The following is an 18,021-nucleotide window of genomic DNA, read 5'->3' as shown; positions in this document are numbered from 1 at the left end:
TTATGCATCGAAAAGTATACAAAAGAACGATTATGCAAATTAAATTAAGACATATGATATAATTTAGAAGAATCCGAATTAATTTTCCACGGGAATAACTATATAAAGAATGATGTACAGTAAAAAACTTAAAAACAAATCTAGCGCACTGTCCCTTTTCATATTTTCCATAAGCCTTATAACTATATTGCATATCACATGGTCATTTATTACGGAGCAGTATACAAAGGTTATTACTGGGGACATGACCTCAGATATGAAATCTGTATTAGAACCGTTAACAAAGCTTAATCAGATCAGCTGGGAAGCATATACTCCATGTGGACCAGCAGCCTTTTTGTCGAAGAAATATAAATATACAAATTCAAAAAAAAAAAAAAAAAAAAAAAAAAACGGACACTTCTAATATTTACGGTTCTTTTCAGCCGATTGCCGAAATTCAGCTTGCGTTTTTCATGTCTCAAAAGCGCAACTCAGGATAGATATTAAGATTTATATATAGTGTTGTTCTAGCATACCTGTTTTGACATAAAATCGGACTTTTTCTGAAATGAAGCTGTCAATCTTTTTTCATATTTTTTGCGACTCAAATTATGCCTACATACCAAATTTGGAAACATTTTGGTGAGAAAGTTAAGGACAAATTCGAAAATTTAGCATGGCAGTCTTTTCCTACTTTGGGCCAAGAATAATTCACTTATTGAATTTCTCCAATTTATGGCAACCTATTTCAATTCCCCGTTCATTCTGAATGTACGTAAAAAGAGGCCTTGTTTCTTCTTTCTGGGAAATATTTTTGTTTCATGTTATATATTTTAATCACAGTTGTTATTTTTAGATTTGTTTTAAGAATTTCATTTTAGTTGTTTGAGTTGCAAAGGTGAATTGTATTTCTTCAAACAATTATTTCAAAAAAATTTATATATATATTCGGACTGTGTGCTTTAGTTGAGAAGAATCATTTAGTTTTAAACTAATCAGTTTTGTTCAGTTACTTACCTTTTCTATCTTCCCTCATTTCCATATCTTGAAAAATATGTTCTAAGAGCCAACTCGCGTTAATTATCTCTGTGCAGCTTCAGCTGATTATTTAACTTAGTTGTAATTTTATATTTCTATTCTGAGTTGCAACCAAAAGTATTGGCTAAATTTGTAAGCACTGATGCTTACAAAGTGAATTCTTGTGCCGTATGTGAATTTATGAGTTGAATAAAAGGATCTTTTCATCGTTCTTACATCTTTACAATGATACAGTTTGAACTTAGCGAGCAGTCGCTTCATAGTTCAAGTAAAGATCTAGCCAGCAAAGTAAAGTTACTTTAGCTAGAAAGTTAATAAACTATATTTGCGAATATAAATATTTACAGAATTTGATTTCATTTAGCTGACTTGCATTTCTTTGTGACCTAGTATACTTCATAATGCAGTTGAAAACTAGTGCAGTTGCAAACTGCATGCATTAAAAGAGGAAATGTAATAAAGCACAGTTAATACGTTTTTAATGGTCCATTCAAGAAAGAAACTAATTAATAATAATAATAAGCAATAAATCCTAAAATAATAACTACAAATTAATATTAAAATTAAAATATTTACGAAATTTGAAATTTATTTTTTAATTTTATACAAAAATCTTTTTATAATTACTTTCTTGATAAAATTTTATGGCTTACAAACGGCTACTCTGATTGTACTTATTTCACATTGTTCAAAAACAATTTATAATTCCCATTCTTAATTTCATGAAACTGCAGGTAGCCTTTTTGATCAGTGCCTCACAGTTTAAGAGTTTATATTAGAATTTTCTAGATTGGATTGATGAGGGCGTGCCATCACTTTTCTCTGTAGCAGTTTTGCTATTAGTTTCTGCAGTTTCTTTGCCACTTTATAGTCAGTTTTTACACTGGCTGTCTCAGGACTGTTATGAATTGACACATATTCTAATAATGAAACTTCACTCATTGATGTCTGAGACATTAGCTATAATTGGCAGTTTTTTAAGGAGTCTTTTATATACAAGCCACATTTTCGAAAACCGTTTTTAACTGATTGAAAAGTTTACCTTCCAACACTGACTACAATATGCATGGCTTCCAGCACAGATATCGACATACTTATCTCCATCGAAGTGCTTACATTTTCACAGAATTCACTTCTGTTCTTCTGAACATCTTTTCTGTAATGACATTTAAAAGCTTTAATACCCTAAAACTAAAGAAAAGTTAGAAGTCGTATCTGCAGGAAGAGATACTAATGTCTTTCCGAAAGGTATCAGAGGCGTGTGTGCTGCACAGTTGTCTAATTAGTAAAATATTTTTTTCATTTTTCGCTTCGCAATTCCATTTCAAGAAAATCAGAAAATATTATTTGCCATCCATGAACTCTTGTTGTTATGGTTATAAGGTATTTCTCCCGCCTTCTTAACGAGCCTTCGTGGTGTAGTGGTCTGCACGCTCAGCGCGTAATTGAGAGGTTTGCGGTTCGATTCCCGGCGAAGGCATTGCTAATTATTCAATCTCTCTTGCTTCCAAAAATACCTAATGTCTCACAGTGGCGCCCGAACTAAAAGGTTGTGGGATGATGAATCTCCTCACCCAGGATTTGGCGATTGGGTCCCCTAAAAAAAACCCAGTCGCCCTTTAAAATGGGGAGTATATAAGGTATATCTCCCTTCTTAACGAGCCTTCATGGTGTAGTGGTCTGTACGCTCAGCGCGTAATTGAGAGGTCCGCAGTTCGATTCCCGGCGAAGGCGTTGCTAATTTTTCAATCTCTCTTGCTTCCAAAAAATATTATTTACCATCCATGAATTCTTGTTGTTATGGTCAGTCAGAAGTAAATTCTTGATTCGTTTCAAACATTCAGGTTTCTGCAATTGCCAGTAACCGGTGATGTCTTTTTTAACTGCTAGGTCTGTATCGGGCAATAATAACACATTAATTTATTACTCCAAATTTCAAACCTCCGAAAGGAGCTAAAATTTAGGAACTTATTATTTCAGGCCCCATATTTAGGATTACTGCTTTACGATAACAGATAACAGGAAAGAGTTGCAATGCTAGAGTGGCTGAATGCCTGCATACGCATCAGTATCTGCTATTCTTTCAGTTTTATTTTAAAATATTAATGTATGTTGTGTGTCTCTGTCCAGTTTCGTCTGCTTTATAAATTTCATGTGGCTTGCATTCCTTTAGGAGCCCAAGTAAGATGTCTATAAAAGACATCTTACTTACATCAGTTAATCAGCGGCATGGCGATCAGCTTCTTCCTTCTCACCAGACAGGTTCTGATTAACAATGCTGTATTTATCTTTCTCCAACTCGTGAGCCATCTGTCAGTTGATACAAAATGTTTTCCAAGCGTTTAGCGAAATAGCAAAAAAACTCTGGAAATAGAAACTCATTTTAGTTTTTTTTAGCTTGAAACCATCCTAGAAAAACAATATTAAAGCGTCTCGAATTTGTCCTAAATATAGTATATTTCCTATGTCGCGCTTTCGAGATATGAAAAACGCAAGCTGAATTTCGTCGATCAGGTGACTAGAAGGGGAGAGACAGAACTTTTTTTTTTAATTCTTTTTTTTTGGGGGGGGGGGCTCGGTGTACTTAAACCATTCTTGTCTTGTTCGAGAGAATTATCGTCGTCGCAGACTAACGAAATATATGCACTTACATATATTGAATATATGTACTTGCATATATTGAATATATGCACTTACATATTTGAAAACTGAGCACTTAACGAAATACTGAACTTAATAAAGAAAGCTAAAATTCTATCTGAATATTTATGGCTACGATTTGAACTTAAAACTCAAATGTCACAAAAGTTGCTTCCCTCTACTAGTGGGATCTGTATTAAAATAAACTAACACCGCATAGATAATATTACCTTCAAAAGCTTAGGTTACTATACAGTTGTCCTCTGCATAGCACTACCTTTTAGCAGGTAATAAAAAAATTACACTTTAATTGCCACCAACACGATAGTTATCTATCTACTGCTCAAATGGTTCTCTGAAACGCTGTGTAAACAGAAAATCAGAAATTCCCAGTCCAGGATTTCTAGATAATAACTACACTTGCTATTTTAAACTTACTTTTAATTTGCATTCTGCAGAAAGCCAACAGAAAAATGATAAGTACAGAAAAGAATTAACATTAAAAATAACTGATTAATAAAAGAAGCCCTACAAATTAATTAGTATAATAAGGTCTAAACATCACATTCGATCTTCTGTATACTTTGCGTGAAGGTACGCCTTGCACACACACACACACACACACACACACATGCAAAAAAAAGGGGGGACAGTTCTATATCTCCTGTTCTACTGGGCCGATTGATGATTAACTTGAGTTTTTCGAGTCTCGAAAGTGTGACTTAGGATATATATTAGATTTATATATAGCACTGCTTTAAGGTATTCTGACACAAAATCGGACTTTTCCTGAAATCTCATATCTATTTTTTTTATATTTTGATTCTACGACTCAAATTATGCCAAAGTGCCAAGTTTGGTAAAAAAAATCCCGTGAATAGTTTTTAAAATATTAGCTCTTCAGTGTTAATTGAATTTGGTATATATATTTATTAACATCTCTTTTTTTTATTAACCTTACTTTGATTCCTTCTTTTACAGTTCGAAATTTAGGTTCAATCCAAATCAATTCGCAGCTATTTTCTGATTTGTTTTTTAAATCTTTATTTTGAATTTATTTTTAAAAAAATTTCCAAAGCATTTTGAAATATAACTTATAAAACTTTTACCATCACCTTAAAGTAGATGCATTTCTAGGCATACCTACAAAAAATTAGAGATTTTTTATTCAAAATTTCCCATGATTAACGCAAATTTTTATATTGGAGCGTTTTGAAGCTTGGCATATTTGTTATAAGCAATAGTAATCCTAAATGTGGTTTACGTACTTTGTTAAAATTATTTGAAATAATGAATGAGGCACCTTTTTTTGCGCTCGTACACAATGAAAAATTGGAAAGGCAAATAAATTACTATAAATTAAGAATTTCGCCAAGTGAATTATTCTTCGCGAGAACCGAAAAAAGTGCGCCAAGATAATTTTTTTATTTTGTCGACAAATTTATCACCAAATTCAACATAGTATTTCGGGCATGAAAAACGCAAGTTAAATTTCGTCAATCAGCTTTTACATAAGTACATTTCTTCTATAAACTCTTCATTTGTAGTTAATAGATGAATTGCAAATGAATGCAAAAAGAGATAAAGTTTACTTCTAAATAATTATGTTGCGATTTCTAGTTTATATGATATATTTAACGGTTTGACCTTTTTTTTTAATTTTTCAAGTCTTTGGATTTTTAAATTAAGATTACTGAAATGGATAGCTGCATAAAATGTAGTGTGGCTCTAGAGAAACCTGATATATTATTTTATTAATGCGTTAATATAAATACGTTGGTTTTATATCCCAACACAGCTGAAAAATCAGGATATTCGCCATATTTGAGTTTCAAATAGCGTAAAAAACATTAAATAGTTTATTTAATTGCATTATTTTTTCTGTAAATTAAATAGCATTTCCTAACGTGTCTTTTTGGTTTCCGGTAAATTTAGTTTGAAGTGCACTTAGTCTTAGAAAAAGTTGGATTTATTTATAAATTACACCATCTAAATTTTTTAACAGTTTATATATAGTACATTCCCTTTTGTTTACGGGCCAAACATGACTTCTAACTGCATCCGAAACACTTACGTACGTATTTGTAACATAAAAGAAAAACAAAATCAAATGGATTTAACATACTAGCTACGTCATATACGTGAATGAATCATTCATATCAAACGCATATAAAAAATAGAATTCTCACTCAGATTTATTTCGATCTTGCCCTACAAAAATAACCACCCTTCTTTAAAAAAAGGGGGGGGAGGGGAAGGAAAAAAAGAAAGAAAAAAAAAATAAATAAAAGGAAAAAAGGGGAAAAAGAAATAAGGGGGGAAAAATCGAGTTATGATCTTGGCACTCGAGATCTGTGTAAGTCGGCTACGTGTTTCGCTTACTTTTTGCTCAGGGTCCAAGTTAACGGAAGTCTTCATTTTAATTAGTTCTATCCTATTTATAAAACCGTTCTCTGAATACCTTGCCAACTCTTCCAGTAGTAGATCGTGTAAAAGAAGAGCCTCCAGTCATCAAGATCGAAACGTAAAATTATAGCGTAATTAAAGCCATTTAAACAATTTTTCATATTATGTTGGAAGTCAATATTAATAAGGGGAAGAAATTAAATGATTGCACAAATTTGTAAACTGATATTTGTTTTTCTTGTCACAATTTTGAAAGACGTGAAATAAAATGATTTGAATATAGAATGCTTTGAAAATTCCGTAATTTTATGAAAACACACGCACACACACACACACAAAAATTCAAATCTTATTCATTATTTAATTTTTTAAAAACTAAACGAATCATAGTTAAACAAAAAAATTTACATTAAAATATCTTTGTCTCGTTTCATGTAAAACCTATTTAACCTGTAACTTTTGTTGAAAACTATTTCATTGTTTCATAATTTGAGAATTCTATTCAGTTATTCAAAATTTGTTTTTCAAAAAGACAGTTTTGTTAGTCATGAAATCTTTGGCATTAACTTTTAATTGAAGTCAGTTCGCTTAAAAAGATTAATCAGAGTTGCGATTGCATTCATTGCTGATTTAAACTTCCAAAACAGAAGCAATGACTAAGAGTAAGTCTTGAACAATATCGAATGTATTACGCTGCTGACAGAAAGGACAGAAATCTTGGCTAAATCTTTACAGCATTCTTTTGCCAACTTGATCCATCACAATGCCTCACAGGTAGAAAAGAATTTTAAATGAAATGCTGAAGAGTATGGTCCATAAAATTAGTCTGCTAATTTTTTCATTTATATTTCTCAATTCCAAAGAAGTTCTCTTTAATATTACATTTATCCACTAATCAGAAAGATAAATTATTAACAATTAAATGTGATTAAAATTTCGGAATGCAAAATTACATTCCGAAACTTGATACCTTTGAGTACATTCATTTTAATTTGTCCCCAAATCTTATTTATTTGTGATGGTATCTTTGTGACAGACTCTGAACAGGATAGGTTAGGTTAAGAAAACGATAAATGGAGAAACAACTCTTCTAAAACACAGTAGAACAGGAATTTATCGGTGAAGCTTTTTGACTACCGTTTTTATAATCATCGTCAAATCGCAGTTCGAAGGAATCTATCGTGAATCTGTGCGAGTGTGGAGTCGTCCGACTGTTCTTTTTCCATTCGTTCGTTTGTTACTTTTGAATTTAGTTTGTGATGAAGTAACTGCGATGATCAATTATTTGTTCTTTCCTTTTAAATACTAAATCTACATTTTAAAAATACCTAAAGAAGCTGAAAGTTTTCCTTTTGTAGCATTTCATTTCAATAAATTCTGTAATTAATTATCTGTTATAGGATATCAAAATTTCGATAACTTTAGCTCCTCCCCGAACACAACGCTTATAGTTTCTTTAAGAAAAGTAATGAAAGTGCCATTTTACCGAATTTTAAAATAATTTTTACGTTCTTTTAACCCTATTCTATATTTTGCTTTGCCATTCCAAATCACTCGAATTCTTTTGTTAATATATGCCGCGTAGATTTTGTGAGGCTGTGTTTTATTCTTTCCGATCAACATTTTCTGCATCATCTCTAGTAGGTCTGAATAAGTCCTCTGGTACCAATATTACTCATTCTGCCAATATGCTAAAATAATACTTTCATTCTGTATAATTGTCTTAGGTATTTCGATGAAAGCTGGAAGGTATGCAAATTTCCATTATGTACTTCAATGTTTCGCAACTTACGATGCTCGTATCCCCAATGGTATGCGATATGATTTCAGGCGTATTCGGAAAAAAAGCTGTAGTGGTTCACACTGATAGACAGATTGAATAATAGAGAAAAGGAACGAAGCTGTTGTCACTTAAGGTATAGTTTAAAAAGAAATTTCTCTTCTCATTCTGAACTGACTTGAAAAAAGAACTATTTAACAAGGCAATCACTATTCTGCTATCGTTTATAAGCACCGTATGACAGCAGAGGGCTTTCTCGCCTTATACTTAAAAAATAAACACAGGAATGGATTTTCCAGGATGAATTCGGACTTAAGACTGCATTTGTCGTCTTCCGATCGGATTTTAGATTGCTGAGTGCTGCCAAACAGCCTCAAGGTTCCCATTAAATGTGCTCATATATTTTTAAATTTAATTAAATGTTTATATATACCAAAGCACACAATTTTTTAATAGCTGGAAAACTAAAAAATGTCTCTGTACTACAGTGTTATTACTGTACCTGTACATGTAGATGTTAGTAATTACACATAATGAGGGTTACGGGAGGAGTGATGATAGATCAAAAGCGTGAGCACATAAAAAAGGTTGAGAAATGTTGCTATATTTAATAGTTAACCCTTCTTTTATTCATTTCGGGATAAATTTTCTAGTAAAGTCTTTAGAATAACTGCTGTTTAAATATAATTTTCAGTTTTCGAAATTGTTTTATTTGCTGCACAGCTTCAAGAATGATCAATCTTTTGAATCAAATTTACCAGTTTAAACCTTCCATTGAATATCAGTAGATTTAATATTACGTCAAATATAACTATATATTCAGTTAAAAAATTTCTGTGAATATTTGAAAGCAACATCATTAGTTTTATTCTATTATTTCAAAACTTTCCCTGCATTAAACTTAACATTTTATCAAATTTTTAAATATGACTTGAATAAAAGGCACTTAGTACCAAAACAAAAGATGGTATTTCAATGTTGTGGCACTATTCGTACAGATAATTCAGCCTTTTCTTTATTGAGCAATATGTAAGTTTTTAGAGTAGATGTCTACTTTAGAACTTCGTATAGCCAGTTCTTACCTCCGCCAAACTATATGCATATATATATGGCCATTAAAATTGTACCACCATGAAGGAATGATCTGACGAATTCAAAATCACATGAAAGGAAGAAGAAGTTGGGATAAGCAAATGATTAGTATTTCAGCCCATTTAGACGAGGGAGAGACGAGAGAGAAACGACATATGAAGCACTGTATAAAAGAAAAGTTGTGTAGTGGATTTCTCATCTTTCATGGTTAGCGATAACCACAATTTTCCTACATAAGCTTGGGCCCACCAGCGGCCGAGCGGTAAAGTCGCTGAACACTGGTAGTTCGGTCCGAGGTTCGAATCCCGCGAACGGGCTGGCTGCATGGGCGTTTTCGTGGTTTTCCCCGTGTGTAACGTGTATACGAGCCAGTTTCCCTTAGAAAGTCCTCCACGAAGGCATCCCTCCCCTTAGGCAGATAGCCCTCGAGGCTTTGCCATAATCACACACACACCCTACATAAGCTTAAATGTACTTTCGCATCTGCTATGTACAAAATCTCAGCTGAATAGTTTATGGCATGATTTTGACTTCATCCTCATCACTCATTTAATGCAAAGCAAATGGTTGTAAATATTGTGTATATAGTCTTCCAGTTTATGAGAAAAATTTGTATTTTATGTGTTATATCTTGTCTACAGGACTCACTTAGGCATTTCTGTCTCTGCATCGCTACATCGCTACATGAAGCAACCAAATGAAGATAGCCGGTAAAATAAGTAAATAAATGAAAACACAACATACAAATAGAGTAAACAAAACAATTTAAATGTGTAAACTATTCGTACCAATGATTAGTAGTATTTTGAAACGTAATGAACCTTTTTAAATAGTTCATCGCAATTTACATTACACGTGAAAGATATTTTCCTTTGGAAAATCTTCCGTAGAGGTATCCCTTCCTTTCATGAATTTTGCTGCATTCAATTAAATGAACATATAAACTTTCAGAGTTTGTTCTTTTATTGACCGATAAAATTGTCGCAAAATACTCTAAATCTGTTGCATTCTCTACATATATGCTAAAGAAAATTAATAAAATAAGCTCTCAGAGGTAAAATAAGCTAGTACACAAAGAGAATTCTTCGAAAATAATATAATTAAGTGAGATTACTGAAACCTAATTCGAATAAATTAAGTTTAAAATGACAAGATATTTGCGAATTATGTAATGTTTACAAAATACAATAATATGTTTGAAATAAAATTGGAGCCTGAAAGTTGAAATATATGAAAAATAAAGTTAATTTATCTTCCTAAATATCGGGACCAAGCTAGATTTGTATTTTCCTAAACCTTAATCTACAGGAATTTGCATTATAAAATAATTTTAAATTTTAAAATTGAATCAGTAATAAATTAAATTTATTATACTACTAAAACTAAGTGAACAACGTTTCCACTGATTTCCATTCTAAGCCAAAATATAAGACACATCATTAGATCGTATAGTGTATGTTACATTTTGGCTAGTACCGGTGGGGCAAATAAAAGTGGCCCAGAGAAGAGTTACTCTGTTACTTTCATTTGCCCCACCCTATATTAATGCATGTGCATGTATATGTATATTAAATTCAAAACATAATCAAAGTAAATTTAAATATCATATTCAATTCTGGAACAATAAAATATAATAAAAAATTTTGCAAATGCGAGAATTTAACTAGAAATAAACAGCTGTTCTAGAATTCCCGACAAAACAACGCTGTGCAAATACAAAATTCGTACAAAAATGCCACAAGCGATAGATAAAAGCAAAAATAAGAAAGGTAAATGGATTTTACATCTTTGGGTACATCTTCGTCAGAGGGTTGGTTCAATGAGAGATGTAAAAGAAAATAGCTTGTCCCTGAATTGGCAGATGAAAGAATATGTGAAATTCATCTTAAATCAGAAAAAATAATCATTATAAATTAAATATATAATATCCATTTATCAATCCAACTCATACAGACTTCAATGGAGCAGGAACCAGGAAGGAGGATGTTGGTGGCGTCATAGATGCATAATGGAGAAAGAAAACCTGTAGACATGGCGCAGACAAGACATAATTTATTGCTAGCCTTCTTGAGATACGCATTTTCAATCACATATCATCATGGATGAGATACGCACTCCACAGTTTTATATAGCTAAAGCCAAAGATTTCTTTAATCTGATTGGAGAAAAGGTATCCGCATTGCTGTACTTCCACAAGATGGCATGATGCGCATTAATGTTGAGTTATTATAAACAATTAGTAATTTTAGGACAGGAAGGGGCCCTACCAGATTAAAATGAGTAATAAAAAGAATTATTGCCGAATTGAAGTCATTAACTTTCTTGCTTATTTATATCTTACACTCACACATTCATATATATATATGAATCTTACACTCACACATTCATATATTCATATATATATTACCACTAAAGTGCACATTCATATATATGTTACCACTAAAGTCGTTAATGTGCACATTATCTAGCTAATTTTCAGATTAACTGATTTGCTCCGTTAAAGTACGGAATCAAGAATTTTCCGTATTTTACCTAGGTAAGGTGCACATTAACGGCTTCCGTATCGTTAAAGTTCAAAAGTTTGTTTCTCTCATTTCCTTTCCTTCACCCTCCACTTTGCACATTGCCTACTAGGCGCTCGTTAAACTGAAAATAAGATCTTTGCTGGAACAACGGCAGCGCTTTTGTACGCTTAAATTAGCATAATGTTATTTAGTTATTTTTAATTATCTAAAAAATTAATTTTATTTATTATAAAAAATTAAATTTATTATCTAAAAAAGCAAGTTAATACAATCAAACAATCGGCAAATTAGTTGATAGAAAATCATCAATCAGTTAAAGAACTATACAAAGAATAAACTGTTTAAAATATTATTAGAATTAAGGAATGGATTTGCATAACATATAATAAAATTGGACTCATTTATTAGTGAAAAATTGGTGACTCTTTGAATCGCATAACAGTTGGATTTTGGGACAAGCACACCTATTTGTCGTACGTTTAGATGTGCAATAGCATTTTCTAAAACCCTGCTCAATCAACAATTTAAAAGTGTAAGCAGCGACTGTTTTAAGCGTAATAGAAATGCTGATATTTTTCCAGCAAAGATGTTATTTTCACTTTAAAGAGTGTTTAGTAGGTAATGTGCTGTTTATCTAGGTAATTTGCAGATTACACAGGTAATTTGAGAAATGAAACAATTTTTCGCTCTTTAACGGATCAATTATTAACAAGATGTAAATAATATATATATATTAAATTCAAAACATAATCCAATAAATTAAGTGTGTTTACTCTGCTAATATAAACAATTCCAGCTATTTGTGGTACAAGTACTTGTGGTGTTTTACGCTCTAGTAAACATATTTAACCTGAAACGGCCAAGAAAAATAGCAACAAAAATGAAAAGTAAGTAATGGAAATTTAGTTTTTTAGAATAGATCTTAATTTTCCTTTTCCCAGAAGGAAATCCATTTATCTACTCTGAGAGCCTGACAATATAGTAAGGAATCTTTCCCCTGACATATGCATTTAAAAATGTAAATATGGTTTATTATGAAATTTTGAGAAAAAGAATTTATGTAAAAAAATAGAGTCATTACTTTCGAAATCAATTATTTCTATTCTATTTAAGAGCTTATAGATATTTATTATTTTTAAGTTTACTAGCAGAATAGCTACTTCTTTTGATAGAACAGTTTTATTATTTTGTTAAAATAGAAATGAGTGCAGAAACAAATTTAAATCAAACACAGACTTAAAAGCATTTATAAAGCCCTTTCCTTTTTATTTTTTCCCTTATTTTCGTTATTGCTTAGCAAGGGATATATTGTGTTTCACCTGTATGGAACGGGAGAATAAATGATAGCAGTAGCATTATTTTCTAGTACCACAATAGGACAATAAAGAGGCAAAATTCGCAGTTATATTGCATGGTAGTCAAATAAAATATAGCAACTTCTAAGAGTATTTTTAAAAAATTAATTTTCAAAATCAAATAAAAAATATTTTTTTATTTAATTTAAACTAAAGAGCAAGTTAATATTCAAATAATAAAAGCAATACCAGTATCTTAGATATTTTAAATTTTGCGCGTCTTTGGCGAACATTTGGCGACATGAAATAACACCACTATCTCTCTTAACGGGGTCTTGATTGAGCACAAAGAACTCGGTGGCACAGTCAGATCTACGTACACCGGGGGCAACTCTCGAGCATTCCCGACTCGTTTAAGCAATGTTCCAAAGTTCCGTGGGAACAGCTGAGCTGGGACTCCGCGCTCTAGAATCTCACTGTTGCATAAGCCTATTGGCAACAGCAGTTACAAGTTAGCAACCTTTTACATGCTTGATGTGCGAGTGACGAATGACAGATACGTGGGGCAATGTCATGTCGACAGCCCGCAGAAGATCAAATCCTCTGTTTTTACTGTCTGTTGAAATTATTTACCGCCAATTCATGCCTTTTATTTGGTTTATCATGGCTTTATTCATCGCAGTGGGGGCGCACAGGTAATTTATGCTTAAACTTATGAGCTTGAAATGCATGCTGGTCTCGATTTCATTCGTTTTCATGTAAAAATTATGTTTTTCAATAGTTTAGAATAATTTGTTTTCATTTCATAAATGGCAATAATATAGATTGGTGATATGATTCTCCTACATGGTTATGTCTAACACTAAGTCAAATCATTATAACAGTATCTATATCATAAAAAGCAAGAATCCTCATATATAATCAATTCAAACTTTTATTTTTATGAGTTCCACATATTTACACTTTTCTAGGTCATTTTTAATTACATACAACACTAGAGTCTTGCTGAATGAGCTAGAACATTTCTGTATGTTCGAAGTGGTCCTCAAGCACTTTAAATTTTAAATTAAATTCAAAATTGTTGAATGAGAACAAGCAAAAGTGAATGAATAGAGAAAATGTAAAGTTAAATATATCAGGAAATGAATGCTAAAAATGCTAAAATATTTTGTAAGAAGAGTTTTTTATACACGTAAATATTTTCTTACTTAATACTCCGTCTCTCCAACAGCTACAGCTTCTTAAGTGGAGAATTATATGTCTTTAAAACCTTCTTTTTTTTTTTTAAATTTAAGAACTATAAGTTTCTGCTTATAAAAAATTACCTTTCCGCAAACCCAGAAAAAAAAGTCTGTTTCTATTTTAAGTTACTTGACCTTGCATTATTATACTGTTATAATGTAAATGGTCTAAAAGTATTAAATTTAGCATAATATGAATGCTAAATAGTTACCGAAAGTAATAAACTCAAATCGCTCTGTAAATTTATTTTCTTTAACAATATTATCAGAATTTCATTATCTAAAATCACCATCAGAGGAGACCATAAATTGGCTGTTTCTACCATCCCTGAAAATTTGTGACGCATGCTTAATTTTCATGAGGTTTTAAGAAAACATTGAAGACTGTGCTTTCCTTCCATATAATTCTCTAGTGACTGACATATAATTATCCACTGAAGACTTCTAAATACCTTGTCATTAAAGGAAAAACATTTAGTTTGATTTAGAGTTTACTTACTTAAACATAATAGAATTTTCAAGAATGAAACAAGAATAACATGAGATTTTTAAAAATTAAATAAGCATTCTGTTAAAAAAGACTTATCCTTCTTCTGATTTCATTTCTATTTTATAATAGTGTTTATCGATTTAAAAAAGTGATTTGAAATGAGACTTAGAATATTTTGTAATTGTACAGTTATATAACATAAGTATTATGCAGTTTAACATAAGTATTAGGCAGTCTGTAAATCAACAGCTAGTTTATTTATTGAATGTTGAATTAATCTGGCATTTTCGATTAGTGAGATACGAATTAGCCTGTTTTGCCTTTGAAAGAACAGAATACTTATTTCGAAATTTTGTGAACTGGTGTCAAATTATGATGTGGCGACAGTTAATACTTTCTTTACAAACATGATTCACAGACCTTTATTTTATTTTCTCATTTCATTTACCTAAAACTCATGTTCTCCTATTTATTTTAATTCTTATTGTTGTGTTTTTGATGATATAATTATTTTATGAGCTGCCTTTCATCTAATAATATGATCTCCTTCAAATTAATAATCTAAAAAAAGTCTTGTTACCATTTTGTTGGGAAAACGTAAATTTCTCTTTCCGAAATTTCTTTCTTGTTACTTTTCATAAAAAGTTCTCAGTTTTTAAACATTTCCTAAAGATTAAAATACAAAAAATTAAAAATAAAAGTATATTTTATTTCCTTTAAAACATATCACTTGCAATTGTCGTTATAATAAATATGGAAAAAGCATTTTAAGAAAAAATTTGAAGAATTGTTAAGGTAGGAAAGGGATATTTCGGGGGCTTGGGGATGAGAAGATATTGTGAAGAAATTAAAATCTCTGATATATTAGAAACTTCATCTATAAGAAAAAAAGGGAAAGCAAACGTTTCGAGAGGAATTTGTGCCTCTAAAGGAGGATTTTCCAAGGGTTTCCTAATTGGCTCTTTATGTTAAACTTAGGTGAAAACATTATTAGAATAATACATAATTAGAAAATCGCCTTCTTTCATCCGAATCTAAACCTAGGCATATTGTAAATTTAGCTACTTCACCTAGATTTTTTCATTCATTATCTTAATTAAGATTTAACCTGGTGAAGAAAATATTAGATAACTCCACTAAACAGGCTTTTACAAATTATACGCAACTAGTAGCCGAGTAATTATGATCGCTGGATACTGGGAGTTCAACACGGGTTCGATCTCAGAAGAACGGTGTAGCTGCATGATAGGTTTTCATAGTTTCCTACGTGTGTAACGTGAATACGGGGTAGTTTGTTTGCCTTAAAAAGTTCTCTACGAAGTAATTCCTAGGCAGATACCCCTTGTGTGCTTTGCCATATTCAAATAATCATACCTAACTTATTATACTTTCTAAACTTTTAAATTGCTTTCAATGGCTTTAAAACAGCCTTTTTTGTGTGTGGCATAAACTTAAAGCAGCATGGAATGAGATGCCCGTTTCTGTCATCCAAGCTTAGTTTGATTCCATGCCTAATCAGGTAACGGCCGTTTAAGCTGCCAGGGGTGGCAGCTGTTTCTACTAATTTCTCACTCCTGTAAACCCCAAAGCTTCTTGTAAATTTAATTTTGTCTTCATGCCATACTCTTTACGTACATTAAATATAATTTTTGTATTTTCTTTCCTTCGTGCTGCTGCAATTTTAATGGCTAGCGGTGTATTAATAGCAGTTCTAGAAGTCAAGTTCTGCTAGCGAGAAGAAACCTGCAATATGCAGTCATCTCTAATACAGTTCGAATTATTACTCATTACCTCTTTTCTCTCATGAAAATATATCCGCAAAATTCACTTTCAGTTAATTAGTATTACATTTGAACTGCTTAGCGCTGAGGCCTACCAATTCAAAAATACCATCACGAGGCATAGATATTAACAGTTATATAAAGTTTACTTTAAATAATAAGCATGGTCTTATTACACCTTATGCTAAAAAGTAACCGTGTAGCAACAAATCAAAGTGGGAAAAAGTATTCTTTGTTGTGGCGCGTAAACATTTATTATCGTCCGAGGTATATACTAATGTGGAGTCTCAAACATCTTTCGTTAATCACGATAATGGTGTTTATGAGAGTTGTCAATTCGGTGTAATCACTTAATTAGAAATATTATGAATGGTATTAATTGGGCATAGTATTAAAAATAAAATTAATATATAAATGGTTATGAAGTATACAGTTTGCTTTCTAACCACTCAGTAAGTTAAGCAATTTGTAGTCTTAATTTGACAGATAAATTAAAGAAGTTATGCAACTTCAAATGGCAGCGTTTCTGAGAAATGGTAATTTGCCAAGCAGCGTGGGTGATAAATATCTCAGGACATAAGGACTGGCAGCACATGCCAGGCTGCGTGGAAGATAACTACTCTAGCATCATAACGTAACGTAAAGTAAAGGTCGCAAGAAATAAACTAAATTACATATTTTCTAATTTTTAACCAATTCAGTCAGTTTTAAAACTATGCTGATATTTTTGAATAAATTAATTTTTGGATCAAAATTGTCAGAAAAAAAATTAATATTTGAGAAATTAAAAATGAAATGAATAATAAAATGCTTTTAAGCTAGAGTACCTATTTAGTGTTCCAATGTTAACTTCAATAAAATAAAATTTGTTTGTATTAATTACTTCTTGCCTCTTTCGGGAAAATCTTTCAGAATTATAGCGTATAGTTTTAAATGTGTATATCAGATAATTTTTCAGACATTTTGCCACATCAAATTTTGTCAAGTAATTACTGGTGGGAGAAATTTTTAAAAATTATATTGTTAGAGCCAGCATCTTTAGCTTTCTTACGAGAGAGGAATAGGAATGGCCGAAAAAAAAATCAGTTGTAATGACATAGTTCCTTCTTTTTTTTCTGTTTCCAGTATCCATACTGTAACAAGATAGCTGTCTAGAGCCAATGCGCTTTAATCCTCGGCTTGTACAGAGGATTATTTCAGGAAAACCAAAATTAATCCATATAGATTTATTTCCTCATGCTCTATGAACTAAAGTGCATCTTTTTTGCAATAGTTGATTTTTACGCGGTCCATTAGCAACAGCTGTTACAATAATTCAGTAGCAATGAATATTTCACTTTTCAGCAGCTATTAAATACTGCCTTGATCTAAATTATTTCCATTACTGCTAAAGAGCTGTTTCATCTAAAATCTTGAGTTCTTTTAAGATCTCTCAGGAAATCCTAAGAGAAAATTAACATTCCACAAATGACAAGATCTTAACGAAAGCAAAAAAGATTAGAATGAAGTGCAATGCCTAATTTTCAAAATACTTGAAGAAAACACGAAGCCTTTTAGATAAACATCGTAAAGTAATATCCGACTGCATTTGGCAGACGAGCATGGTTGGCAAACCGCCTGTAACTGAATTTTCCGAGTTTCACAAATAGTTATTCGCATTTACGTCTTTGCGTACACTTAAATCTTCTGTGGAAATGAATCTGTTTCTGAAAGAAAATACACAGTTGGATGTCAGAGAAACACGATTGCAG

General features: G+C 31.6%; 2 protein-coding genes across 2 annotated transcripts in view; one reads left to right on the top strand and one right to left on the bottom strand.

Annotated features, from left to right (window-relative positions):
* LOC118188979 (gamma-aminobutyric acid receptor subunit beta-like) overlaps nucleotides 1–13,066 on the bottom strand; it is a 122,527-nt gene extending 109,461 nt beyond the window's left edge. The window contains exon 1 of the mRNA XM_035359514.2: nucleotides 13,008–13,066. Coding sequence (XP_035215405.1) covers nucleotides 13,008–13,051 — 44 coding nt within the window. The 5' untranslated portion in view covers nucleotides 13,052–13,066. The remainder of the gene's footprint in view (nucleotides 1–13,007) is intronic.
* Nucleotides 13,067–13,117: 51 nt separating this feature from the next.
* The window catches only part of LOC118188970 (gamma-aminobutyric acid receptor subunit alpha-6-like), a 102,594-nt gene continuing 97,690 nt past the window's right edge, over nucleotides 13,118–18,021 (top strand). The window contains exon 1 of the mRNA XM_035359501.2: nucleotides 13,118–13,453. Within this exon, the coding sequence (XP_035215392.1) occupies nucleotides 13,308–13,453 (146 nt within the window). The 5' untranslated portion in view covers nucleotides 13,118–13,307. The remainder of the gene's footprint in view (nucleotides 13,454–18,021) is intronic.

The sequence above is a fragment of the Stegodyphus dumicola genome, chromosome X1, assembly GCF_044657685.1.
Source record: "Stegodyphus dumicola isolate Sdum_Otavi_A_Nest chromosome X1, ASM4465768v1".
NCBI classification, from domain to species: domain Eukaryota; kingdom Metazoa; phylum Arthropoda; class Arachnida; order Araneae; family Eresidae; genus Stegodyphus; species Stegodyphus dumicola.
The sequence above is the reverse complement of the archived record's forward strand: the minus strand, read 5'-3'. Positions and strand labels throughout refer to the sequence as shown.